This window comes from Telmatherina bonti (genome assembly GCF_933228915.1).
Source record: "Telmatherina bonti genome assembly, chromosome: 7".
NCBI lineage: Eukaryota > Metazoa > Chordata > Actinopteri > Atheriniformes > Telmatherinidae > Telmatherina > Telmatherina bonti.
Genome location: NC_136625.1, coordinates 25056943 through 25084154, shown reverse-complemented (window position 1 = coordinate 25084154; position 27212 = coordinate 25056943). Strand labels below are relative to the sequence as shown.

The following is a 27212-nucleotide window of genomic DNA, read 5'->3' as shown; positions in this document are numbered from 1 at the left end:
AAGAGCGGAAATGCTATTTTCATTGTTGTTAGCAAATTCTACAGTCAGTTAGCATAAACAGCTCCCGGAGGCCTCATTGTCGGTTCTGTGCCCCCATTTCCATATATATATTTGTTCTTGCTACGACCATGGATTCTGGGGATGCGGGTAAATGTTTCATTTGTCCGTAGACCAAAGCTAAATGTTTGTTTGTTGCGCTTTTTGACCAAATGAGCTATCTACCTTAGCAATTACCCTAGCTTATGTAGCAACTGGACAACTGGCGTACCTGAAGTAAAGTTAATTTACTTTGAGGTTATCTACTGTAACTAAACAAAGTTATTATAATATACTATAGGTCTGTAACATAATTCAGTCAAACACGTCTATTGAGACGTTTTGTTGTTTTTGTTTTGTTGTTTTGATTTTTACTGTCAGACGTCATTCAAACATGAGTAAAATAGCTACATTTGCTACATTTACCAATTCCAATTACAGATAATGTATCAGGTCATTTGGGCCGTTCACTACGTACATATTTTTGTACAGGAAAATGTAATTAGCTGTGTAATCTCGTTGTTTAAAATAAAACAAAATTGTTTATCAACTGTGATAGGACGAGGGGGATGGAGGTCCAGACCAGCGCAGCCGCAGAAGAACAAGATGAACATGAATATTCTTCGACAAGAAAAACTCATTGCTCAAAAGAAAATGGAAATAGAAGCCAAGATGGCAGAGCAAGCCAAAATGAATGTGCAGACAAATAGCAGACCCCTGCCTTCAGGGTAATAACACACCTCCAGTAATGCACAGACACATTGAACCCATGATGCATCACACACACGCATGTTCTCTGACTTGCCAGTACAAGTAATTGTAGTGTTTTATCTTCCCAAAACCCACCAGTTCCCCCAGTCTGCAAGGAGGCTCTTCCAATAAATTTGCAAATGATGGAAGTTTCTTACAGCAGTTCATGAAGATGCAGAAGGAGAAAGACAATAATGTGTCTGGTTAGTACCATTATCTGTGGCATATTTATATAAAGATTGCTTTTTATTTTACATGTTATATAAATGTGATTGGTGAACTAACATTTTTCTCTGCTGAAATTTAGCATAACAAGAGGAATGCTTGGGCACATGACTTTGTAGTTTTAGCTTATATTACAAAAAAGAAAAAACATTAGAAAACATTATTTGACAGTTGTATAGTGTTTGAGAGGAGGAAGATGAAAAGACATACAACCCAAACAAACTGAGAGTGCCTCATCAGAAGAGTTTACATTATGTTACTTAATTGTTGCTGCCAAAGACCCTCAATATGTATAGAAAAAAGAAAAAATAGCAATTGCATAACTTATCTAAAGCCAAGCATTATATGTCTTTAAAAAATTGTTCTTTATTATACTCTTCCTAGGTTCAGCCAGTGACACCAAGACTGCCTCTCCTTCAGTTACTTTTCCAAGTGGAAATACTTCTCAGAAAAAGGGCATTTTTGTTGGCCAGCGACCTAGCCTTGGAGTTAACAAAATGCTTAGTCAGTTTAAGAGCTACTCACACTCCAAGAAGAGTCCTATTCTCAGCCAGAGGCCAAGTGTATTTTGTTCTCCAGATGATGAAGATGAGGAAGAGGAGACTGATTACTCCAAATTCTTAGAGATGAAAGGTAATTCAAGGCCCATATATTTCTGTGAGTCTTGGGACATCTCCATGATTTGGACTGATTTGGACATTTAATTTGGTCTGCCAAATACTCAAGTGGCACAGTTGCCTTGTGACTGGCATTTTGTCCTTTGGGCCCTTTGATTAAATATACTGATAGCGTGCTTAAAGTTTCTCCCCCAGAGGATTCAGACACCAGACTCATAATCGACAAGATGGCCTCTTTTGTGGCGGAAGGAGGACCTGAACTGGAGAAGAAGGCCAGGGAGGACTACAAAGATAACCCTGTTTTCTCGTAAGTGTAAAGGTCATTTTAGTAAAAAAAAAAAAAAAAAGATGACATTTCCCCTTACTACATTTTCAAACTTATAATTTCAATTTTTACATTTTCCTTTTAGTTTTTTGTATGATAAGAGCAGCCTGGAGTATCTCTACTACAAAAAAAGAGTTGCAATATTGAAGAAGGATTTGCAGAGACCGGAGAAGATATCTGATCATGGTAAAAATACATTTGGACTCACACAAATTTTTCTTGGATCTTTTTCTTTTATTTATGTCTGAATTCATAACCATTACTAAGGAATATTTCTGTACAGCGTATAAACGCACAGATATCAGGCATTAGATCTTAACATAAAAGTATATATATTGATCATTGCTCTGACTGTGACATAACAGTAGTCTTTGATTAATTTATTTTCTTACACCCTGTCAGGTTACCAAAATTGTAAGAGTTCACTACAAACTAAGCAGTCTAAGAGAGCTGCAAACAAGTCTCATATGTTTGAATTGCTACATTTAACCAAATAAGTCAGTGTGTCATTATTTGTATAACTAATGCCTTGTTCAGTAAACTTAACATTATAATTGAGCTTTGACAAAGGTATTGAGTTGAATTTTAAACCGCATCATTACACACAAAAATCAAGTAAAGATAATGATCTTATTGTGAATTATAATCAAACATCTTTATCATTTATGCTGTGCATGTACAGGGAAAATAAATTTGGTTTTTTTTTTTCATATATTTCATGCAAATACAAGAATCCTTATATGGTTGAGTCTTTCAGGACCTTGTGTTTTTTTCATTAGTTACAATAAAGCCTCACATCCATAAAGTTCCCCCATTCACCACCCCTGTCCCCCTTGCTCCTCCTCCCCTTTCCTCTTCTTATCCTCTATTGGCTCTAGACTGATGGTGTGTGAGGGCCAGTTGAGTACGGTACAGTAGTAGAGTGTGAATTGAGTCCCAGTACTAATAGGCTGCTTAAAGTCTCCCCCCCAGTGGATGCGGAAACCCAGCAAATGGTTGAAAATCTGGCCAAGTTCGTGGCAGAGGGTGGCCCTGAGGTGGAGGCAATTGCTATTGAACGCAACCGAAACAACCCTGCCTTCAGGTTATTCACTGAATCTATATCTACTCTTTAATACAGAAATTTATTTTATTGTTGTAAGTTTTGTTTTAGATCTTACATAAATGCTTACCTTTCCTCCTTCAGGTTTTTATATGATCAACATAGTCCAGCCAACTCTCTCTACAGAGAGAAACTACAGGAGTATCGTGCTGCAACATCTCCAAACTCTTCATCTCCAGCAGTAGACTCCTGGACAGACGCACAGCAACCAGCTGCTCCTCCACTGCTGAACAGCTCGTTTGTGCCTCACAGTCAAGAGTCTGAAACACCTCCTGTCAAACGGAAGAGAAAAAGTAGATGGGGGTCTGAAGATGACAAAGTCCAGTTGCCAATTCCTGCTATTGTTATTCCTCAAGATGTAAATGCTCAAGAACCGAATGCACCATCCCTTTCTGGTACATAACTTTGTGATTTAATTTAGTGCATGTACTCTGCCTGACCAAAAAAAGTTACCAGCAACAAACAGGTGACGCATTGTAATATTTTGCTCGAACCACCTTTAGCCTTATTCTGGCATGCATTCGCTGTGACATTGTTTTGATGAGCTTTCGCAATGTCACAAGGTTTATTTCCATTAAGTGTTGCATTAGTCTTTCACCAAGATCTTGTATTGATGATGGGAGTATTCAATTCACTTCAATTCAGCTTTATCTGAATAGCGCCACTTCACAACAATGTCATCTTAGGGCACTTCCCAGACGCATCAGTTCGAGTCAGTTCATAATAAATCGGCTCGTTAAGGAAAACCAACAGATTGCATCGAATCTTGACTGCAGTCCAATCCCCTGTCCTGAGTATGCATGAGGCAACAGTGGAAAGGGAAAAGGAAAACAGAAAGGAAAAACCTCCAGCAGAACCTGGCTTAGAGAGCGCAGTCATCTGTCTCCAACTTTTATATAGGAAGACCTGCAGAAAGAGGAGGAATATCTTAATGATGCCAATTATAGTCATAGGTTTGTACTTGGAAGATAAGGAGCAGACAGATGTAAAGGAAGTGCTCAGTGCATCACGGAACATCCCTCAGAAGGTAAGCCTGTGGCTTAGATTGCTGAAGGACCAGTGTGCAAGGCCTTCTCCAGAACAAACCAGAGATTCTCAGTAGCATTAAGGTCTGCACTGTAGTGGTCAATCCAAGAATGAAAGTGATATCTCTTGCTTTCTGAACCCCTCATTCACAATTTGACCCTAATGAATTCTGGCATTGGAATATGGTCATGCCATCAGGCAGGCAGTGTATAATGTACATATGCATTTGTGTGTTTTTGTGAGTTAAAAATAGTTTTGAATGCAAAAGCTTATCTTGATGATTTTAGTTAGATGACATGATCCTGGTGTGATTGTTAAAGCTGGGGTAGGTCATGTTGGGGAGCTAGCATGATGTGAAAGTTGTACCCTGTTTTGGCTCCTCCCCCTCTGGTTTTGTTCCTTGCATGATCCAAGGCTTTTTTCTTACCTCCGCCAAGGAGGTTATGTTTTTACCGGCGTTTATCTGTTTGTGTTCAAGATAATTCAAAAAGTTATGGACAGATTTTAATTGAATTTTTGTGAGTTGTTGGAAATGTGAAAAGGAAGAACTCATTTAAATTTGGTGGTGATCCAGATCCCTGTTTGGATCCAGGAATTTTTTGAAGGCAGTGGCGGAGGTTTGCACTCTCAAGAGTGCTTTTGTAGTTCGCATTTTTTCCCGCCAATGATTTTCTATTTCTCTGCTGTAGAGTAATGAGGCAAATAAACCGAGCCGGATCGGAGAAATCCCTCCTGCATTTTCTATTTTATTATTCATGATTTAAAAATGTACAGACTACTATCAGGATGAGGAACTACTTCACCCAAAGTAAACAAAAAAAATTGCTCTGAGCAAGATTACCTACCCCAGCTTTAACAAGAAACTGACCAAGACACATACATTTAGCTAATAAATATTCAGGGATGTTGATAATTTAACTTTTTGTGGCAATATCAGCTAGACCAGCTGAAAATGTATGAATGTGTAAGAGTGCGGCAATATCTCATTCAGCCCAGGAGCTGAGTGGCCTTGGTTACAAGAAGGGAAAGCCTCTTGGTCTGGTTGGAGTGACTGAACTATCTGACGACCAGAAGAGACAACTTAAAGAACAACAAGAGGTGCAGAGTGATAAGTGTTACACTTCTGCTATGAATTATTTTGCTCTTTGTTATGAGTTTAATCTTTTTTTTCCCCATAGTCAAAAAAAATCAAAGCTATCATTAGTTGCTATACGTATTAATGTGCTGCCTGTCCAATGTGTGTGCGTGGGGGTTCTTTTTTTTTTTTTTCCATACAGATGCAAGAGATGTATGACATGATCATGAAGCACAAGCGTGCAATGGCAGACATGCAGAAGTTGTGGGAGAAAGCCATTAGAGATCACCAACATGAATATGACAGTGATGAAGATGTGGACCAGGACGCAGGCACTTGGGAACACCAGCTGAGAAAGATGGAAATGGAAAAGACGCGAGGTAAACCTGAGTAATTAATCCATTAAGTATTGAGTAAGTAATCCATTTGAATAACCTTTATCTAAAAGGTTATTCAAATTGATTTTACAGCAAGGAGTTGTTGATGATTACTTATTATTTGTAAAGTGACACACTTGACCCCCTCATCCTGCCAGGGGACATTAGTGCTCATGTGGGCAGTGACAGTGAGACCTAGGAGGAGGTGATGGATTTGGATGAATGATTCAAATCCAAGTGGTGTTTCCTTATTAGACTTCTATACTCGTCATGGGTTGTCCATAATGAATGGACTCTTATGTACAACATAAGAGTAGCTAGATAGATAATAGATTTGCTTTAATTTTTAAATTATATTAATAATTAATATTTTTAAATAATTTTTAAGTTAAGACTGTTAAGACTCTGGGCGCCTTGAGGTCATCTTGATTGACACACCTCTGCAGCAGTTTCTATTAACTGGTAGACTGGGGTTTTGGTCCACCTTTTCAAAAAAGGGAAACCCGAGGGTGCACCAAACTATGAGCATAACACTTGTCAGCCTCCCAGGTTTCGTCAGATAGTCGAACTTCAGATTGAGAAGAAGCTCTATGGGGGTTCGCTCAACCAGTCTACATGTGCTTTGTGGACTTGGAGGAGGCATTAGACCATGTACTTCAGGGACTCCTGTGGGAGATGCTCTGGAAGTATGGATTATCAGACCCACTTGTACAAGCTGCCTGGTCCCTTGGTCCTCATTGCCAGCAATAAAAAATGTATGGATGGACTCTTGACTTTTAATGTAATACTTTTTTTGTATTACTTGTTGTTTTTTTTCCAATTTACAGAATGGGCAGAATCGCTTACAGAGATGGGTAAAGGGAAACACTTTATCGGTGACTTCCTGCCCCCCGAGGAACTGGAGAAGTTCATGGAGACCTTTAAGGCACTCAAAGTTAGTTCTCCTTTGAATTTATAATTGCTTAAGCTGTCTGAGAAAGAACCGCCAAGACAAATTTTATACATCACCTTTGGTCAGTTATGTAAAAAGCAAAGCTGAGCTAATTAAAATAACACTGTCTACTGGGAATCTTTCTGAAAGTGCTGTACAGCATTTTTGTATTTATAGGGCTTTGTTAAAGGAAGGTCATACACAGTTTAGTAGAGCTGGGTCAAATTAAAATGTCTGTAAACAGGATTGCAATCATCCATTCATAAGCTGTTTATCCAGGTCAGGGGGCACTTTAGTTATATCTAGTGGAGCAACCCAAACAACTTTTGGATTGCAAGTTCCTTATAGTTGGAGGTAATAACTGGCAGTTGTTTATTGTAAATTAACTGGATATTTCCAAAGAACTTTATTTAATTACATTTTAATTTCAGAGAAATACAAAATTAAAAGTCAGCAACCCCATGAGAGGATCTACTATTAAATGCTACATGGCTTACAATTGGCTAATAAGTATTAATAATAAAAAAAATAAGTGCTTTTGTGGGAATTGAAACATTTGGTTAATATAGGGCTTATGATGTTTTGTTAATTGTATTAAGGTAATACAAGGAAAGAGGCATAATTTGGACATGCACAATCACTAATGAACTAAACAAAGTTGTATATTATTTCCCATTTAAGTCAAAATAACAGTAAAGGTCAGCCATAGTTATGTTTCATCAGCATTACTAACAGTGCTCTGTTTGTGACATCTTTTAAAATGAACCTATTTGCATCTTTACTAAAAAATTGTGAAACTTCCTTACTATACACATGGTGGATAAAAAATATGGTGTTTAATAATAAAAAAAAAACAAAAAAAAAACAGTCAATTATATGTGGGATGTCTGCACAACTTTTTGTTGTGTTCTTTCAGGAAGGTCGGGACCCAGACTACTCTGAGTACAAAGAGTTTAAGTTGACAGTGGAGAATCTTGGTTTCCGAATGCTCATGAAAATGGGCTGGAAGGATGGAGAGGGCCTCGGCAGTGAAGGACAAGGAATCAAAGCTCCAGTTAACAAGTGAGCCTTCGTCCTTCTTCTGTTTTTACATTGATCACTAATGGAAGTCATTTCAGTAAAATTTAAGCTTGAATTGTTTGTATATGTCCCCGAATATACTATATACATGCATATTACAGATAAAGCATAACAGCAAACTGCTAGTTTGTATAAGTAGCAAATAAAAGTACAAACTTGGAAAGGTTCAAAAGGCTCTTCTGTTGTTTTAACATTATTTAATTAAAATAATAGCCGATAATACAACTGTTGACTATAAAACATGTCATTGTGTATGTGCATCTGAATAGGCCTTTGTTCCAGAAGACATTTTGATTATGTTAATTGTGAAGCCGTGATCATCTTCCCCAGAGCAAACAGCAGTGTAAAAACTTGAAAACAACATGTGTTTATTTATCGTTATTAAATTTCCCCTGTAAATTTTCAATGGATTAGCATTTGCCATATAAAGAATAACACGATAATGTTTCAAATTTTCAGTCTGTTAGACGGACATGAAAAATGTCACAAATTTTGAGTTTCTCTCTGTCTGACTCCAGGGGAACTACAGCTGTGAACGGAGCCGGGCTGGGGGTCGATCGTCCAGCTGAGCTTACAAAAAGTGATGATGAATATGATGCTTTTAGAAAGAGAATGATGCTCGCTTACCGCTTCAGGCCAAACCCTCTGGTAATATTTTATGCTGTCTCTTGTTCTAAAAAATAGTCTGACTCTTTACTGACCTGCACAGTTTACTTCTCCTCATTTTATAAAATTGTATGCATTTTAGTATACAGTATAATGACATGGGAACTTATACTGTAAACGTTTATTAGACCTTCACTGTTTTTCTAATATGCAGAAGGTGGTCAAGTATCTTTTGCTGGAATATGGATTTTAATCTGTTACATTTTTCCTTTCTTTTTACAGAATAATCCACGGAGACCATATTACTGATACAGAAGAATGTTTATTATATACTTGTTTTAGTTTATCATAACTTAAAAAAAATAGTCTTTTCAGCTGCCACCGGTCTGTTTGACTGGGAAGTGGACACTCTGCTTGCCGTACAAATTTAGCAGGTTAAAGTCTGTTTGTGACAGGAAGTGGTGAAGTTCAACATTTATGTTATGTTTTATTAAAGAAATTGACTGCTTTCCTTAAATAGTTGCTCATATGTTTGTTGCATTAAATTTAACACTGTAACAAGTTGTAGAAAGATTGGCATCACATTTTACAGTGATTTCACTCTAGTTAGTGTCATCATTTTGTACTCTAAAAACCTTTGCACTCAACTAAATATCATTTCTGTATTTGTACACAACGCTCTGTATGATTATCACATTGAGTGAGGTCCTCACTGTATTATAATTGCAAGTTCCTTTCAATACATGCTACACTGTTGACAATAAAGAAAAATAACCATTTGAAATATTGAGTTTTAAGTCTTTAACATTTTATTCTAAAGAAATTTGATCTAAAATAAACTCATTCCAGTCTTGATGGCATACCCATGTGCTAAGTCCAAGTATTCATGTTATAATGTTAAGAGTTTTATCACTTCATTTATTCATGACTGGACCACAGTGTCTCTAAGCAGAGTTGACCAGGCTGAGGCTGTGGAAGGTGACAGATCAGTGAAATGAGACCTTCAGTTTGCCATTCACTTGGGAGGTTTACACAGGATAAATATAACTCAAGAGATCCCAGCTAAGCAAAACCCACATCAACCAAAGGGAACAGAAGTCATAGTTGGAGGTAAATAAAGGCTTGATCGATCATTCAATGGAACATTGTTATTCATGAGGAATCTGCTCTGTAAATGTTAGGAATTAAAAACTGCATAAAACAAGAATCAAAAAGACACCAAATAATGTTTTTTGTTTTAAAACTTAGTCCTGAATAAAAGTGGAAAGAATTACAGAGATTACTCCCATAAATTTGAGAAGCAAGTTAAACAAATGTCTAATTTGAATACTGCAGATCTACGCAAATGGGAAGAATTTCATTAGTAAATAAGTTTAGTTGTACTTGAGTTTGTACTTTACAACAGATTTCACAGAAATAAAACTTCCTGATCTTTAGACATGGTTGTAAATTGGTGATGTTTCTCTTTACATATCCGTGCCAGTAACCAGTTTTCAGATGTGGTAACATGGGTCTTTTTGTTAAGCTCAAACAAATTAAGTGACAATATTTTTGTTCCATAGTTTTTTTATCCTGTTGTTTATATCAGTACTGTGCCAAAAAGGTAATTTCAAAAGCCACATATTCTTCTTCATGTTTTAACTTGTTTGTACCTGTCTGGCACAAAGACAAATCAATCACAATGCTTTGCATCGTATCTGGTAAAGCTTTGCACTTGTTTGTGTTTCTTTTCTTTCACCTCTTTAGAATGTCTGAAACGTTACGCATCGTTTTATTTGCTCATTTAGCAAGTTTTTGGGTCACGCATTGACTGCTTTGTTGGCCATGTTGCATTATTTTGAAGCCAATGTGTTAATTTTGTATACCCTAGCTGAATTAGTCATTTGCCATTTCTAAGTCGAAACTCCTTTGTCTCTTTCTTCTGTTATATTACTAAAGTAATATAAACCGCCTTGACTGATTTTTAACTTTATTTGAATAAAATTATATTTGTTTTCGCATTTAACTATAGAAAAATCGAGTATGGAGATAAGTAATGAATTAATTTTAAGTGAGTGTGGACTGTAACTAAGAGCCAGCCGTTCACGCTGTCCTGTCCCTGGAGCGTGCGGAGCAAAACTTTGATTTGACGCATTAACGTGCAGGGGGGAGGTAAACAAGATGGCGACAACCTGAGAGGCAAGAGTAACGTGAAGAGTCAATAAAATTAATTGGTGTTGTGTCAGAGTCGAAGTAAAGATTTGATTGATCAAAGGCGGATACGTAAACTATATACAAAGCCTGCAACAGAGACACATTCTCAAGGATCTAGGTGAGAACCGGCTCCGGGAGCTAGTTAGCCTGTAAACTAGACAGTTAGCAACATACACTGGAATCTGAGCGTCCTGCTAGCCACTGGTTAGCTTGCGCTAGCTGGAACAACCTGACGTGAGTCCATTTCTGGAAAGGCAGTGAATGCTAAAGCGGGGTGCGTTTTGTTCATGGATGACTATGATGCAGCGTAAACAGAAAGATGCATGTCGCCTATCTTGGCACGAGTTTACCAGCAAATGAGGTGAAGTTAACAGTTCTGAGCGTCAGCCGAAGTTGGCTAGCTAGTGCTGCTGCACAGCCGCTGTTAGCCACAGTTTTGTGACGACGTTTCAGCTGTCAACCCCTTCACTTATATACTGCCAGCTTTCTCTGAAAGCAAATAGGTGACATTTGTTTAAAAGTTTAAACTTGTCACGGTTACCGAATAAGTGCACACCGAAGAGCCACAAAGAGACAGCTTATATTGCAAAGCTTCTTCATTCATGTAGAGTTGCTACACTAGCTTAGCAGCTAGCCAACTGTTCACATTATAATCGTCTAGTTAGTTCACTTACATAGTTGTATTTGGCCATTTGTCGTTTGTGTTTGCCAAAATTATTTCAAGATACATTTTTCGTATGGTTCGTGAAGAAATTGGCCACATGTCAATGAAAGCTTGTGTGCCAATTGTCCAATTACATTGAGCCCATGTCAAAGGATCCTAAGTATTAAGAACCATAAATGTTTAGCCGTTCCTTAAATTTGTAAATTACAATTACGTATTAAAGCTGAGCTTTAGCTTTAAGTCCATATATTTTCTTTATTACAACTTGAATATAGTGCTAATATCTAAATTTAAATAAAAGGAAATCTTGTCAGTCCAAAGGTTTTTTGTTTTTTGGGGTTTTTTTTTGTTTTTTTTGTTTTTTTAGACTTGACTCTGCTAATGAAAAACTTGTCAACCACAAGCTTTAATGCTGGTTTAATCAGTTCTTTTTTTTCTGTTTTTGCTCTATTGTAATGAAGAGGACTGTCTTACTGTTTCTGATTTTAAGGCCACAGTAGAAAGAAAACCTTTTGGTGTTGCATGTAATCTATTTGTGCATTTTCATTTATTTGTGAATGACCCATTTTCAGGTACCAGGCTGCAGAAACCGTAGCGTCATGGAGGACACCTGAGGACAGTTCATCACATTGGATGGTTCAGTTGACCTGCTGGAGCCTGACTGACACTAGAGATTGGATTGATACTGCTGCATGCTTTGGCTGTTGATCTATGCTTGGATCCAGTCCAGCTATACACACTTATGTGTCCTGTGGAAACAATGTCATGCTGCATGGACCTTTGACAGAAATGCAGCGCTGCAAGGCCTTGAAGCAAGACTGGTTGCCTTTACCCTAAGTTGGGTGGTATTAAATTTCTAAATAGGGTATCAAGTCAGAAACTGAGTAGTATAGAATTGTAGAATCTTTATTTTTCAATTTTTTGCACTCATTCTAGATTTATGTTCATAATGCACTGTAAAACGCACTAAGTCAGCACTGGGGCCAACAGGTTCTGCACCAGTTTTTGCTTCTCGAGTAGAAAGAGCCCTGATGTTTACAAATTTCAGATAGATCACCCATCCTCCCCCTTAATTCTCAGGCCTCATTACCTCCTTGCCCAGTTTCAATATTTTCCTTTTCATCTTGTTGAACTGAAACATTCAGTTCCATGCTGAAAGATTATCAGTGGATTACACCTCAGCAGCACTTAGCATTTGCAAACAGTTTTCTTGTGCAAAAGACTTAAGCTGTGATCACAGATCTATCAGTCATGAGTGCCAGGGAGCTGCATCATCTTGATTATCTGAATGAAAATGAACTGATGGAGATGGATACTTTTATTCACCGCATTGACTCTACAGAAGTGATCTACCAACCACGGAGGAAGAGAGCAAAGCTTATAGGAAAGTATCTGATGGGGGACCTACTAGGTGAAGGATCTTATGGTAAAGTCAAAGAAATGCTGGACTCAGAGACTCTTTGTCGCAGGGCTGTCAAGATACTGAAGAAGAAGAAGCTTAGGAGGATTCCTAATGGAGAAGCCAATGTGAAAAAGTGAGTTTTGTTTGTGTTTGCTTTATAACTTTGTCATACAAGATGATAAAATACTTTTTTAATGTTGAGCAGAGACATGTAGTTCCACTGGCTTGCCTGTCATCCTTGATCTAAATATGAGTTAATTAATCTTAGTCACCACACTGAAAATTTAATGGATATGCCCAAAGATCTAATGGATTTCTAATGACTTTGCCACAGTGAGAAGGGTCTTTTTATGTTTGAACAACTCCCTTGCTATCCATATCTTATTCCTCACAATCTGTGCACTTGCATTTGAACATGCAAACCAGCTGTTTCTCTTAGTCTTCTGTAGACTGATGACTGCTCAAAAGAAGTAAGCATTTCATAGTCTGGTTGATGTAGTTTTCTTTAGGAAAAAGCAGCACTTACCTGCCCTCCTTCATTTCCTAATTCAGTCAGTCTATCTAATTTGTAAGTCATACTGACTAATTTAAACAATGCTTCTGTGTGGGGCATATAACCTAATTTAATGTTTTGTCTTTTCCAACTTTGATTAGTTTTATTTTTGTATTTGGTATGAAGTACTTTATATTCCACCTAAAACCACACCCAGCAGTCTTGTGAACTTGTTCCTAACACACCCTAAATGCTTACAGTAAAAACAAACTTTGGAGTATTATCAGCTTGTTTTAACCAGAAAGACTTCTGGAACTCCTTTCACATATTTGCAAATACACTAACCTGTTGGATCAAGTCTTTTGGGGTTAATCTTGATATTCAATTTTGATTAATACTGCTGTAATTTTAAGAGCAGTAAGGTCTTATTAAAATGTAATTGGTAAAACAATCTGTATTAGTGGGAACTCACATTTTCACAACTATTATAGTTAATTATTTGAAGTCGTATGTAGTTTGTATTTCCAAGATGGTCCAAACTGATGGAGGCAGTGATGAGATGATCATAACGAATTAATAACTTTGGTCTGTAACATTTTTAATCAAAAAATTTCCTCATACTCTCCTTGATAACAGTGTGGCTGTTAGCTATTTGTTTTATTTCAGTGCCACTGTAATTTGACTCGTACGTCTCTGAAAATGTTACTCTGCACCACACATTTATCAGATGAGCATCAGAAGTTTTAATCACAGTGGTATTGTTAAATATTAGTTGAGCCTTTAGCTGTGGGCCTTTGCTAATTATAATTAGCTTTAGAAAACTGTCAGAATTAGTTCACTGGGAGAGAAAGAGGCCCTGCAAGGTGTGTTTGTAGGCCAAAGTCAAAACAGCAGCAGATTAATGGGAGGCCACAATAATATTTCAGAAACAATAAGTCTGTGTGTTTATTACAGTTTTGTTTTTTTAATCAGATTTCTGGACAAGTTTTTAAAGAAATTGACTATTCAAAGACTAACCCTTTTAAACTTTAAAAATACAATATTTCCCTTAATAGTAAATACCTGGATTTGTGAAAGCGCTACATATGAAAATGAATTCTTCATATTTTTTCTGTGAAGTTTTTTTTTATAGCCTACTGTTAATTGTTCTCTTGCACTGAGGTGTTGTTGTTACCTGAGACAAACAACTCAGCACTGTGACTAAGCATAGCTGTTTATAGACACACAAACCAAAGAAATCACATCTGTGTTTAAGAAGCACACTTAAGGTAATTGAAATGTTTCTTTTATGAGACTTTAGGCTTGGCAGGTTAGGCCCCTCAATGTCTGTCACTGACATTGTCTTCTCCTTCCGTCATGTATCTGCCATGTTCAGCTTTGAGTTCATGCTGACCAATTAGAGAAAGTCTGGAAAACTTGATGTCTGAAGTACATGTGTGAAATCAGTGGTCACACTGTATTTAGGCTTAAGGGCTGAGCATACCTCTGAGGTGCCTCTCAACAGGTCCCACAAACATAGGACTACTTGTTTCAGCTTTCCAGTGTCACACAAGGGCAGGGTTTGACATTTGAAACAATTTGAAAAACATATCTCTTTTTTGTCCTGACATTGATTTTTGCACGGAAAGGGAGAGAGCTCATCCATTTGTGTGGATTACATACACAAACTGTAGATTGCTACGAAAAATGTTTCAGTGCTCGTGGGGGTGTCATTTTAGGTGATTTATTTTGTTTGTGATCAAATCGCTTCGTCTAATGGTAACCCATGAATACACACTACTCCATTTGCCAGTCAAGAGGCTACCACTGCTTGTAAACAAAAGAAAAATTTGAGAAACGTACTACATTTTTCAAGCCTCTCAAAGCCCCAGATCTAAACATGTTTGAGCCAGAATCCGATCCAAAGCATGGTCAGCAGCACCAAAAACATTATTTAAAATAATAATTACAGTAATACGTTAAAAAATAAGCCAAAAAATATTTTGTCTCTTGTTCCCCACACTCCCATTTCCTTCTTTATTGTCATGTACATCAGAAGTGTCCAGAGATGGTTCTAGAGGGCTGCTGTCCTACAGGTTTACATTGTTTTAAATGGATCAAATTGAATATATCTAACAGCATATGAACTTCAGTGCAATGACTCATAAATTTGAGTTAGGTCTGTTTGAGTAAGGGTCGGGATATGTTGGAAAAACTGCAGGATAGTGGCTGTTGAGAACTGGAGCTCAATTAGTTAACTGGATGAAAATATTTAAGCTTTGTTTTGAATGTCGCAGCAATCCCACAACTTTTTGTTATTTCCATTTATAAAGGATTCTATAAAGCTCTGTATGCGGAAAAAGAAAACAGTGGAAGCACTGAACCAACATCTATTAGTGGCGTGCAGCGATTTTGACTTATGGCACTATTGCTGCTGGTTTCCACCAACTGTTTAGTAAAGGGGGGGAAAAGGAAAAATGCTTCTACTGTCCAACCAACAACCTTATATTATTAATCATAGTCCCTTAAATATTGACATATCTTGAACAGTTTTGCAAAGAGCATGTAAAGACCTGTTTTTGAGTGGGTGCTGTAGTAGCCCTCAGCCTTTCCATTCACTGGCTGTTTAACATTCCTGGCTGCAAAACATTTCCTGCCTCTACAGTGTTTCTGTCAAGATGGGCATGCTCATGCTGGTATTGGCTGAGCAACGCCATTTCTTTTTCTATGGTCACACCTCAAAATTGTCTATCTGGAATGACTGGAGTGCGTATGGAAACATACACACCAGTGCAGTATAGCCTCAGATTTTGATCAGTCGTTATGTAGCTGCTGTGTGATTACAGTTGCTTCTATATCGCTGAGTGTTGCAATCCTCTCTGCTCTGCAGCCTGCAGGCCATAAGTACTCAAGGTCCTTCAGTGCGCAATTGAACCCGGACTGCAGATGAACTGCAACAGTCACAGTGCTTTCTCTGTCAATACAGCTTCAGTTTTTATGATGTGCTATGGAAATGAGCAGGGAGGTTGATTGGGTGGGGTTTGGTACATTTCAGATGTTTTATCTGTCCTTGCTCAGTAGGGTCGCAGAGACATTGTTCAATTAGATATAAGGCTATTATTGGTGCCTTGCTGCATTTTATATTTCTCTTCCACTTGTAAATAAGACAAACCATACTTTGACAGGGTGGTGATGCAGCAGTATCTGCCTTTGTGTTTCTTTGAAAGCGACTCTAGAAAGAGACTCTAAGCCCCGCATATTTATTTGCCAGTGTTACGTTGTGTTAAGGGCATAACACTAATAAGGCTCCTCCACTGCATGGTGGTTTGACAGCCAAACAAAGCTCCCATTTTTATTCAGTGTCTGAAAACAGATCTCCATGACTGTGCTGTACCTTTGTTATTTTTATTTCAGACACACAAAACGAATACATGTCACAGTAAAGCACATGTTGTCATGATGAGTGAGAAATTGTCACAGTATATAGTTATTAATCACAGTCAGTAATCACATTAATCCTGAGATTTCATTCCTGTTGTTCACCCACTGTTCATCAAGATTTGTCAAACGTTAATACTTATAAAATCAAACATGCAGAGAAAATTGAATAGAAATTAAGTCTTAAATTTAATTCCTCCTTAATTTTAAGCAAAATTTTCACATTTTCTGAGGGTATGAAAAGGAATCTGTAGTTTGTACTTTCTGCTCTTCACATGTAGATTTATATGCTTTCCCATTCACAGCTTTTTAATGACTGTTGGGTCTCAAGGCGTTTACCATGCTGGTGATTTAAACACCATCTCCTTGGCCACTTAAATGAAAAGTCTTGTTATATATCTTCATTGATAAACGTGTGCAATTGACTCCTGCTGTGGTTTTTCACATAGTTGTTTTTGCTTAGCATGTTTATTGGACTTGGAATAGACTGACAAAACCAAACAATTTAATGCTTAATCTCTAAAGTTAATTCTTCATTTACAAGTAGGAAAACAACATCAAGTCACTTATTACTAATGCAAATAATTTTCTTCTCTTTTCAACAGCTTGTCAGAAATGGGATTTTTATATATATATGTAACTTTTTAATATGTGTTCCTATTATGTCCACTTTTAGGGAGATTCAGCTGCTAAGAAGACTACAACACAAGAATGTGATTCAGTTAGTGGATGTGCTCTACAATGAAGAGAAGCAGAAGATATATCCTTTAGCTCCTAAATGATTTGATTGTTTTTTAAACATTTATCCTGTGTTACTTAGTGTCCAGTTTAAAACTGTCTCTCATTACAAAACTGTCCGTTTGGTTTGGTTGGCAGTTTCTCTTAACTCCTAGCTACGTATATGGTAATGGAGTATTGCGTTTGTGGGATGCAAGAAATGTTGGACAGTGTCCCAGAGAAAAGGTTTCCAGTATTTCAAGCTCACGGGTAACTTTATTTCTTTCACTCCTTTTTCTCTTTCTTCTCTCTCTTAGACTCTTTCTTGCTCTCTTTCGCTCTTTTCTTTCTCTGTTTTTCCCTCCTGTTTTCTTCTATAGTCCCTCTTTCTGTGAACCTCTGTGCTATATTTAATCTGACCCTTTTTGCCGCCTCTCCAGGCCTAAGTTTAGATCTGAGTCTGCAGAGGCTCTGCTGTTAAGATAACTGACCGGAGATTGTGTGAATGTTTGTTTACTGCTAGAAAGCAGTTAAAGTAACAAGTGACTAAGCTTCTTCTTAATGCAGTGATGAATTGTTTTATGTGCAAAATGTTTGTATTTCCACTCCTCTTTGGTAATTTGCACAAATTCTACTGATCTTCTATTTTTCTTGCTTTTTTCAGGTACTTTTGCCAACTCATAGATGGTCTTGAATATTTGCACAGCCAAGGAATAGTTCATAAAGACATTAAACCAGGGAATCTGCTGCTGACCACAGACGGGGCACTTAAAATCTCCGACCTGGGAGTAGCAGAGGTGAACCCAGACTTAATATTAACGTGATATTTGATTTTCACAAATTTCAGTCCCTGTTGGAATTTACAATTTTGTATATGAAAGTCATTAAGTTTTTTTTTTTTTCCTCTTCATATGACACAATAGCTTTCTGTCCCCCTATTAATTTATTTATTTGATGTTTTTATTTCTGGTTTCAACTCAATTGCTGCCAAAGACATCTTTTGATATGTTTTGTGATTTCTGTATATGGAATGCCAATGTGGCTGGGTAAGCGTAAAAACACTGGCAAAATTACCCCCCACCCCAATGCCTGCTATGACAATTCCTGGCAGGCACTGAGTTTGGGTGCATTCACATCGGGATAGTCCCCCCCCCCCCCCCCCCCCCCCCCCCCCCCCCCCCCCCCTTAGTTGTAGGAGGGTGGGGTTCCGAGATCGTGTTCACGCTGCACTTAAGTCGAACGAGCCAGACCATTAGAATATTATATCCCCATTCGCACCAAAGGTGGCACTGCACTAGTATTTAGCAAAGAGAAGACAAGACCCACATGAAGTTGAAAACTGTTTCTTCCACTTGCGAGCAACACATGGAGATGAAATTATAGCTGTTTTTGTGCCTTTTATGCAAAGTGTAGTGCAGAAATACACTGCAACAATGGGTGCGGTATTAACAACAAACGAGGCAAAAGACTCCTAATGCTATAACTATGTCTTTACCCACGATGCAATGCTACGTCAGATGCCGGAAGTGACTCTTTTGTTGTATTTGGTCCGTTTGAAATGGACAGAAACCTGCATTTGTAGGCGGGCCAGGTAGGCTACTTTTATCCAAATCAGAATTCATTTGGCGTATTCATATTTCCCCAAACTAAGCAGATTTTTCGAGCAAACAGACTACGATTCGAATAAAAAAGGCTGATGTGAATGTGCCCTTAAAAAATGTCAAGAAGTGGTCCTGTTATTCCATGTACTGTATTAAAAGAAAAATGAACAAAAGAATAGTATACACTCTCCTACATTCTTTTTTTTAGGCCCTTCACCCGTTTGCAGAGGATGACACGTGTCGCACCAGTCAGGGCTCACCAGCCTTCCAGCCACCAGAGATTGCGAATGGACTAGACACCTTTTCAGGGTTTAAAGTGGACATTTGGTCTGCTGGAGTAACACTGTGAGCAACACTCTAAACCAGAGGTGCAAAAAAGTCAGTCCTCGAAGTCCACTGTCCTGCAGGTTTTTGATGTATCCCTGCTCCAACACATCTGGCTTCCATTAAATGTATCCCACAGCCAATGAAGTTCTGCACAGTGACCGATTAGTTTGAGTCAGGGGTGCTGGAACAGGGATACATGGAAAACCTGCAGGGTTGTGGCCCTCAGAGACTGGAGTTGGGCACCTCTGCTCAAAACCTTCAAACCATTGTCCTGCTTCAAGGGCACCTTGCATTTTTCTTGCTATTCTTACCTTCCTGTTTTTTCTTTAATACAGATACAACATTACAACAAGTCTTTATCCATTTGAAGGAGACAACATCTATAAGCTGTTTGAAAACATTGGAAAAGGAGACTACACTATTCCAGAGGAGTGTGGACCGCTCCTGTCAGACCTGCTGCAAGGTAATTTCTGTTTAAAGCTAATTCTTTTAACCTCAAAGTGGAATAATCATTTAAAAAATCAACCTTATTGGTTCCACAAAAACCATGAAACCAATTTAGAAGTCTTTGCTAACTGCATACGCATTTGTTTCCCATTGGCAGAAAATGGGAAAGTATATAAAGTCTGACAAACCTTCCCACAAAGTTTTTTACTTTTTCCATTCATTGTTTTAATTGTAATGCAATAAAGTCATTAAAATTATATTTAGATTTTTTTTCCCTCACATTTGAGTGTTTTGTTTTTTCATTGGCTGTAGTCTCTCTTCCTTGTTAGGATGTGTGGGCTAAAGACTTGATCATACATCTGTGTGACTGCTCCACTCCTCTACATTTTTAGTGGTTGGCTACCACTTCCAGGCATTATCAGAAATATGTGGAATAATCTTCGCTGTGAGCTGCTTTTGTTTGTGTTGATGGTGGTGATGCCTTACCTTAGCTGTGCTGAGGAAAAGACAAAGAGGAAAAAAACTCATCTATATTGAAGCTTAGAAGATTACTTGTGTTTTGACTTGTGCTTCATTGCTGTTTTTATTATTTTTGGTGGTTTGTCATTTTGGTCATGTAATATGTTCTCTTTGTTTGAATTAATTTTCTGCCAGTCATCATTCAACCAATGCATAGCATAATTTCTGAGGCTGGTGTTTTGTTAAGTTTTTGACCATTTCAACCTGTAAATGGTTGTCTACAGGGCCCAAGAGCACTGTAAATGGAAATCTCAGCAAAAGTAGTAAACAGCCTAATGTGTGAATACAGTTCATGTACAAATGCTAACTAAGTTTAATTTTCCTCTTTAAGATGATGACTAAAGAACTTGCCTACAGGGTAGGATTTGATTTGTAGCGAAGTATAGAACTAACAGAATTTTTTAGCTCTACTGTAGCAGCAGCTCTATGTATAATGCATCATTTTAGTAATGGCAGGGAAGCTGTTTTTCTTGAATATATTGTTTTCAAGTTTAGAGTGCAGGTTTATCTATTGTTTCAGAAAATGGGTTATTGAATTTAACTAAATAGAAGTCAGATTACGTGGACATGTAGTTAATTTATCCAATCACTAAGTGACTTAAAGTATCCAGCAGGTGGTGCTGTGACATTGAAAGTCATGGTGCCTTCTCTGTATGCAAGGCCTGCTCAAACAGTAGAAATCCCTTCTGCTGTTGACGTGGTTTTCATTGATCTGGAGCCAGCAGCAGAATCCTAAACACGTCATAGTCAAGCATTGCTTTTCTCAAGTTGAATGCTGCAATATTTCTGGCCTCGTAAAAACAAAGACGATTCAAGCGTTCCTTTTTTAATTGTAAAACAAATGTATGACTGAAAGCAAGCCAGCTGCCTGTTAAATGCAGTAAGAAGGGAAGATTTTGTTTGTACGAATGAAACCTTTTTAAGGAAGGCTGAATGCTTATATACTGCTCCAGCCTCTTATCCATGTTTGCCTCTGTCCTTTAAATGGAAATAATGCCATGTTACACTGCGTCCTTCATTCCGGCTATTTTTTACATTTACTTATTTACTGTTATTAATAAGACTGATTGCCGCAGTGAATTTGTTGTTTATCATGGAATAGGTAAAAAATAAGAACTTTATCGCTCTTTTAAAACACATTGGTCATGCTCCCCCCATTTTCTGAGTGTGTGACGTCTGTCTGCGATGACGCAGTACCTGAGAGACAGTCCGTCCATAATTACATGGTCTAAAATAAGACTAGCACTACAAAAGGTGTCCTTCAGCAGGCGCAGCACTACTATCAGCTCTCTGCATTCTGCCCTTTTCTGCCTAGTGGGAGACCACTGCATAATTAGGATAGGTACCACATCACTTCTGTCTTATCATACCGACACTCGGCTTTTCCCATAGGTACAGTACATCCCATATTGTTATAATTAAGGCTCAAAATCCTCATTACATTGGTACAGCTGTTAAGCTATTCATATTGATGTTTCTTTATGGAATCTCATTGAGTCTTTACGCTACATGAGATGCTTTGACACATGGTGATGAATGAGACTATTTGCATTAATGAATGTTCCTTGAAAGGTTGTCATCTGTCTGCCAGTACCCCTGGCCCCTCAGAGCTTTGGTTGTTTCTAAACTGTCAAGGGAACGAGATGAGTGGAGAATTTTTTACCGGATTGTTGTCATTAAATCCACATTTGCAATGTTTGTTTTTCAGGAATGCTTGAGTATGACCCTGTGAAGAGGTTTTCTATACAAAACATACGGCAACACAAGTGAGTGTTAGAACATAATATTTGGTATCTTGATTAATTTGGTGCGAACAAAAATAAATATTTTTGATAACAGTACTTCCGCAGGAAGTATTCACAGCAAACACTTAATAGAAGAAAAAATTAGATTTTTTTTCTTTTTAATCTTTTATCAACACTTTGGCAGCTGGGTGCGGAAGAAACACCCTCCTTCTGAGCCTCCTGTACCCATCCCTGCCAACGCAGAAAACAGGGACCCCTGGCGAAGTATGACGGTGGTCCCTTACCTGGAGGATTTGCACGGATACACAGAGGAAGATGACGAACTTTATGATGGAGAGGATGAGATCATATACACTCAGGACTTCACAGTGCCAGGTTAGTGCACACACAACTGCACTTTGTGGTCCTGTTGGCACCGTGGAAATGTTAGTAAAAAAAAAAACACTAACCGTGAGGAATAAACCGCTTTTTTTGATACAAGCACAATGCATTTCTTAGCGGTTCTGAACCAATTCCAGTATCTGAAATTTGATCCTTTTTTGTGAACATTATAGTGACTATTGTCATTATTGCTCAGTGCCATGCGCATCAATCACATAAAAAAAAAAAATACTGCACGATGGTTCTTTACATTGCTGCTGAAAATTCCTCAACATCTAAGACAGCACAAGTACAGGTTCAGTTCAGGTGTAATGGAATGATGTACCTGAGTCCAAGTTAATGTGAGTTGAGTCATTTGTTTTATGTAAAAGTTACATAAAAAAAAAAAATCTCTTCTGTTAAGAGCACATGGAGATGCTATACATGATGTGACACATTCTGAATAAGCAACTTGTGCAATCAGTCCATTTCAAAAGATTCATATTGTATTGACCAAGAGAAGTCTCCACATGGTGTGTGAAATATGCTGTGTTTATGTGTGGTAAATAGTGTCAAATGAAATCTGAGTTTTAAATAACTAACTAAGGCCGGTGTTGTCTGCCTTCATGATGGGGCATTTCATGGAGCTCCTTTGCTTGTTTTGGTGTTGTGTTTTTTTCCACAATTATATCACAAGTTTTGATCATTTTTCAATGATTGATGAAATCTGCTGCATATTTTGGTTAAATCTTGACATTTCCAGTGCAACACTCTTTTCAACCATCTTTACTACTCTTTTCATAAAGTTAGTTTTTCTGAATGGGGTTAGCTGTCTGACTCCACTCCCCCTTCTTATACACAGGGTACACTTCTTTAGAGATTAGATGCACAGCTTTCCTCAACCAGGCAAACATAATATGGACAATATTTACTCTCTGTAAACCTTGAAGCATTTTAAAATATTTACTTGCATTTTGTCTTGGGTGTAATAACAGAGGTTACATCTCACCAGAAAAGTTCCTGGTACACTTCATGCCACTGAGTTGTAATTTTATTTTTGAGTTAAAACATCTACAGTGAAGAACAAAACGAACAAGCAGCATTTTGTTAGACCATTTTGCTCAGTTCATCAAATGTTTTTACTAATCAGCTGTGTGTACCAACTGTAATCCACTGTAAACAGATGTCAGGATGAATATACAGTAACATTATCTTTTATATTTCATTTAACTTATTGCCTAACTCTTCTTTTATAAAATTTCTCCCAGGAATTTAGGTCCTTGATCTGTTGCTAGGCAACAGGCAGTAATAATAAATGCAGCAGTCAGTACTGGGTATCTAGAAGTGGTGCCCCACATAAAAACCGAATGGAGCTGGAGAATGAACGAAGTGATCTAAAAATAGTCCAATTGAAAGGATTTTTCAGTGGGAGTATGAATGGTTTTCCAGTCTTTACTCCCACTCACAAAGCATTGTCCTTCATATGATGCTTCATATCAATTAAAGAATAATTAACTTGGTAAATTAAACAATTTGACCTGGTGTTTCACCCCAATAGGACCTACACCTAGTTTCTTGTACTGTAACAGTTTTTGTGTGTGGAAACTAAGCTTCACGTCCTGATACAGACCCACACAAACATCTGAAATGGATATAAGCAAGTGGTGTTGAGCTAATGCTATATTTTTCAGCAGGTGGATTTCCCTGTTCAGTTTCTTACTCGTGGTGTTTTCTGACCTGATGTTCCTCTGGTGATGTAGATACATCAGTTTTTTAGTGTTTTAAAAAACATATTTGCAGCTTGTACAGCAGCCAATTTGTGATGATTTTCATCTTTGTTGTCACTCCTCTTGCTCACCCATACTGGATATGCTTTAAATACAGACTGTGTGTGTCTATAGGACAAGTGGCTGAAGAAGATCAAGATCAGGGGAATGCAGACTACAGTCCAGCTGTAGCCAAGCCAGTTTGTGTGAATGGGACAGAGGGGGGCTCTCTGAACAGCAAGGCCAAAGCAGAACGTAGATCCTCCTCCTCATCCAACCCCTCACGTAAAGGAATCTCCACAGCCAGCAAAATCCGCAAGCTTTCCACCTGCAAGCAGCAATGACACCTCACTTCTCTTCTGTCTACCATGGCAACAGCCTACCTGGTGAGTATGTTGACTTGAAAAGCTGCATTTGTACTTGTGCTTCTGAGGGCCACCTTTTTAGACAACTAAAAGAGAGACAAGATTAAGAAGCTGCAGAGAAAACATTGCTGCAGCCCAAAATAAAAAAACAAGGAATGATGAAACTGTATTGAGTGAGAAGTGGAGAGAAGGAGGAGTAAAGGAAAATGAGGATGGAGAGAGACCACGTTGATATTCAGCAAGCGATGCTCTGACTCACCATCTCTCCCAAAGCAAACACAAGGGAGTTTTCCTATACACTCAAAACCTGCCTCAGATTTTTTTTCCTTTCATTTTAGAATTTATCAATTTATTTTTTTCAAGGGTTTTTTAGTGGCCTTCATTTACATGAAATGTGGCATATATTTGCTGCTAGCCTGCAAAAAAACAAACAGATTGTCCTCTTTTACCAGTTACCACCCACATCTGCTCTTTCTGTCTTACACTCATATAAACCACTCACAACACAAAGCTTTTCGTCACGGGTGCAGTGCAGGAGAGATGCTGTGTATTAATTTGTTCAGGGGATGACTCACCCTGCATTAGATAAAGTGGATTGTGGGATGTTTGTTTCCTTCTCACTCTGTGGGTTGACTCTATCCATTTTAACTTTTAACCAGTTTTTTTCTGACATAAAATTCTGTCATACCGTTCGGTTTTATTTTTGGAACACTTGCTATTGGTCAATAAATATACGTCTAAGATTTTGCCAGACATTTGTTAAATTCTTCTGCTTCTGTCCTTTGTAGGTTGATGTGTCCTCATCCTTCTGTGTCTGGAGTTGTCACAGTTGTGATAGAAACCTGCTGACATTAACGCCCCCAAAACCTCCTCAGACCACTGGCCTGCAGTCTTTTGAAGATGGAGTGCAAGTGATTGGAAGGAGGACAGCATGAAATGTTCTTTTTTGCTCTGAGACTGAGGCATTTGCCGTGACGATGGTGTTAATTTTCTCCAATATTTTGCCTCCTTTGAACTTGTCAGTTGTGTCTTCTGCTCATGTCCCCTCCGCCTTCTGTCTGTCCTTGTCAGAGGGACAAGTGTTGCACCGGACGTTACAAACACCATCACCTCTGTTCTTGCCCATTCATCCTTCTCAACCACAGTTTCTTTGATTTTACCTTTTGTTTTTACAGAATCCTAATGGCAGTTTTTAATACACATTGTCATGTGTAAAAATATTAAAGAGGAAAAACAAACAAGTTATGAATAATTCTGTATTTAAATTTTTGATGAGTTATTATACTGGTTCTACCATCAACAAAACAATTATATGCTGTACAGAGCTGGAAGAAAGAGAACGTTTTTGGTTTGTAGACAGACTGATGCCCTGAGATCCACTGCTGGCCTGTTGAGGATTTTTGATTTTTCTTTGTTTTATTTTTATTTTTCCAATGAATATTTTTTTAATTATTATTTATATAAAATGTGTCCTAGACGGGCTGTTTTGTTGGATTATCCTTTCTGTTTGCGTTATAGTTGAGTATATTTTTATTTTTCAAATACAGCAGAGTTGTTTATGTTAACATTTGCTATTTTTCTTTTTTTTTCCCCCCCTGTCTGTTTCGAGGTTGTGCTGATAAAAATGCGTCAGATTTTTCTGTCTGCAACCATTTTATAATGGACACCGGTGCCACTTGGTTGCAAACCCGACAGTTTCTCAGTCACCTGTTTTCTAGTGATGCTTTGATGTGGCAATCACATCAGCAGGAGCCCTGCCCCACTCTTACACAGCCAGGACCATCATCAGCTCCTCACTGGGAATAGATCAGAGAGCAGGTGAGTCACAGTTTGCATGGGGGGGGGGCAGCTTTTCCTACGTCAGCAAGGTTGACACAGAGGCTCTCCACTCACAGAACACAAAAGGCAGAGCAAAGAGAATGAAGTGATGCCTTGTGTTTACAGGCCGAGGAACATTTCTGCAGCATTATTATGTGAGGACACACTTCAGGTTTCTGTTGTGATGGGAATGATTGTGCTGTTTCAACAGTCGCATAGTAAATCAGCTCACAGAAACAAAATAAGTCAGAGGTGGAAGTCTATTCTTTTGTATCTAGTTTTATTCAGAAAAATGTGGGAGTCCAAATTATTGGCCACAGTTGGTCCCACGGGATCTGACCTCTGTCAAGGCTGCAAGACATCAGAAATTCTTACACTGATTTTACATTAAAGCAGGTGTTGCCACATGAATGAGGACAAAGTCATGAATGCACAAAGGAGCTTAACACTGAAGTTTGTAAGTTTGGGGGGGGCGGGGACATGCTGGGTCTACTTCAGGTCACAGTCCTCTCTATGGCAAAGACTTAGTGAAGGCAACTTGTTTCAGAAATTGACAAAAAAAAATTATGAAAACTGCAATCAATTTCCAAACAAGGCCTGTAAAAATTCTTTAAAAAGAAAAAGTATGATTTCTTTTTCCAGCACCATTCTCACCTTTTTCACTGTAGTTCTCATCAAAATGCGGACTGCAACCTTTTCAAATTTCAGGGAAAAAAAAAAATAAATTGATGAAGTGGGTATTCATGGCAATAGTGTGACGTCTGCAGGAATCAACCATTGGCAGAGTCCTTAAAATGAGACTGAGCAAACATAATTCTAGATTGGAAAAGTTGTAGCTTCATAAGGTTTTGGCTACACATCAGTATAAGATCACAGTTGTTTTTAGGCTTTTGGGGAAAATGCAAATTTATCTTTCTGCTGGGAACAGACGATGCCATCATCCATTTTACAGTTCAACTCTGTCTCGCCCAGCTGTAAACGCCTGAGAAGATCCCATGTCAGTCACTTTAGCCATCATCTTTGTCTTCCTCCAGCTGAGTGTGGGTGGCACTCCACGGAAGCTCCTGGATACTACTTCCTTAGTTATGATCTCCAACAGGAATGGATGACCAATAAAAAATGTATGAAGTGTTTGTGTAAAGTTACTCAATGCATGCATTTCCACCACTGTTCAACATTTCTTGTGGTTATCATCTCATTTTACTTTCACACATGGGGTGTTATCTAC

At 38.1% G+C, this 27212-nt stretch overlaps 2 protein-coding genes across 3 annotated transcripts; both read left to right on the top strand.

Annotated features, from left to right (window-relative positions):
• The first annotated feature begins 36 nt into the window (after positions 1-36).
• On the top strand, positions 37-8980 carry sugp1 (SURP and G patch domain containing 1). The gene is made up of 14 exons (XM_079244442.1): positions 37-147; positions 596-764; positions 886-989; positions 1396-1644; positions 1812-1935; positions 2039-2139; positions 2914-3037; positions 3140-3450; positions 5073-5179; positions 5359-5536; positions 6361-6467; positions 7381-7526; positions 8063-8192; positions 8433-8980. Exons 1-14 carry the CDS (start codon positions 129-131, stop codon positions 8457-8459), a joined length of 1896 nt encoding a protein of 631 aa, XP_079100568.1. The 5' UTR covers positions 37-128; the 3' UTR covers positions 8460-8980.
• Positions 8981-9218: 238 nt separating this feature from the next.
• On the top strand, positions 9219-25707 carry stk11 (serine/threonine kinase 11). Of its 2 annotated transcripts, none has more exons than XM_079244061.1 (11): positions 9219-9260; positions 11580-12542; positions 16996-17079; positions 17217-17306; positions 17701-17833; positions 18846-18982; positions 19300-19427; positions 21639-21696; positions 21860-22050; positions 23937-24187; positions 24955-25707. In XM_079244061.1, exons 2-10 carry the CDS (start codon positions 12259-12261, stop codon positions 24143-24145), a joined length of 1314 nt encoding a protein of 437 aa, XP_079100187.1. In that variant the 5' UTR covers positions 9219-9260; positions 11580-12258; the 3' UTR covers positions 24146-24187; positions 24955-25707. The 2 variants fall into 2 exon arrangements, with proteins under 2 accessions (XP_079100187.1, XP_079100186.1); XM_079244060.1 differs by lacking the exon at positions 9219-9260 and adding an exon at positions 10307-10461.
• The last annotated feature ends 1505 nt before the right edge of the window (positions 25708-27212 follow it).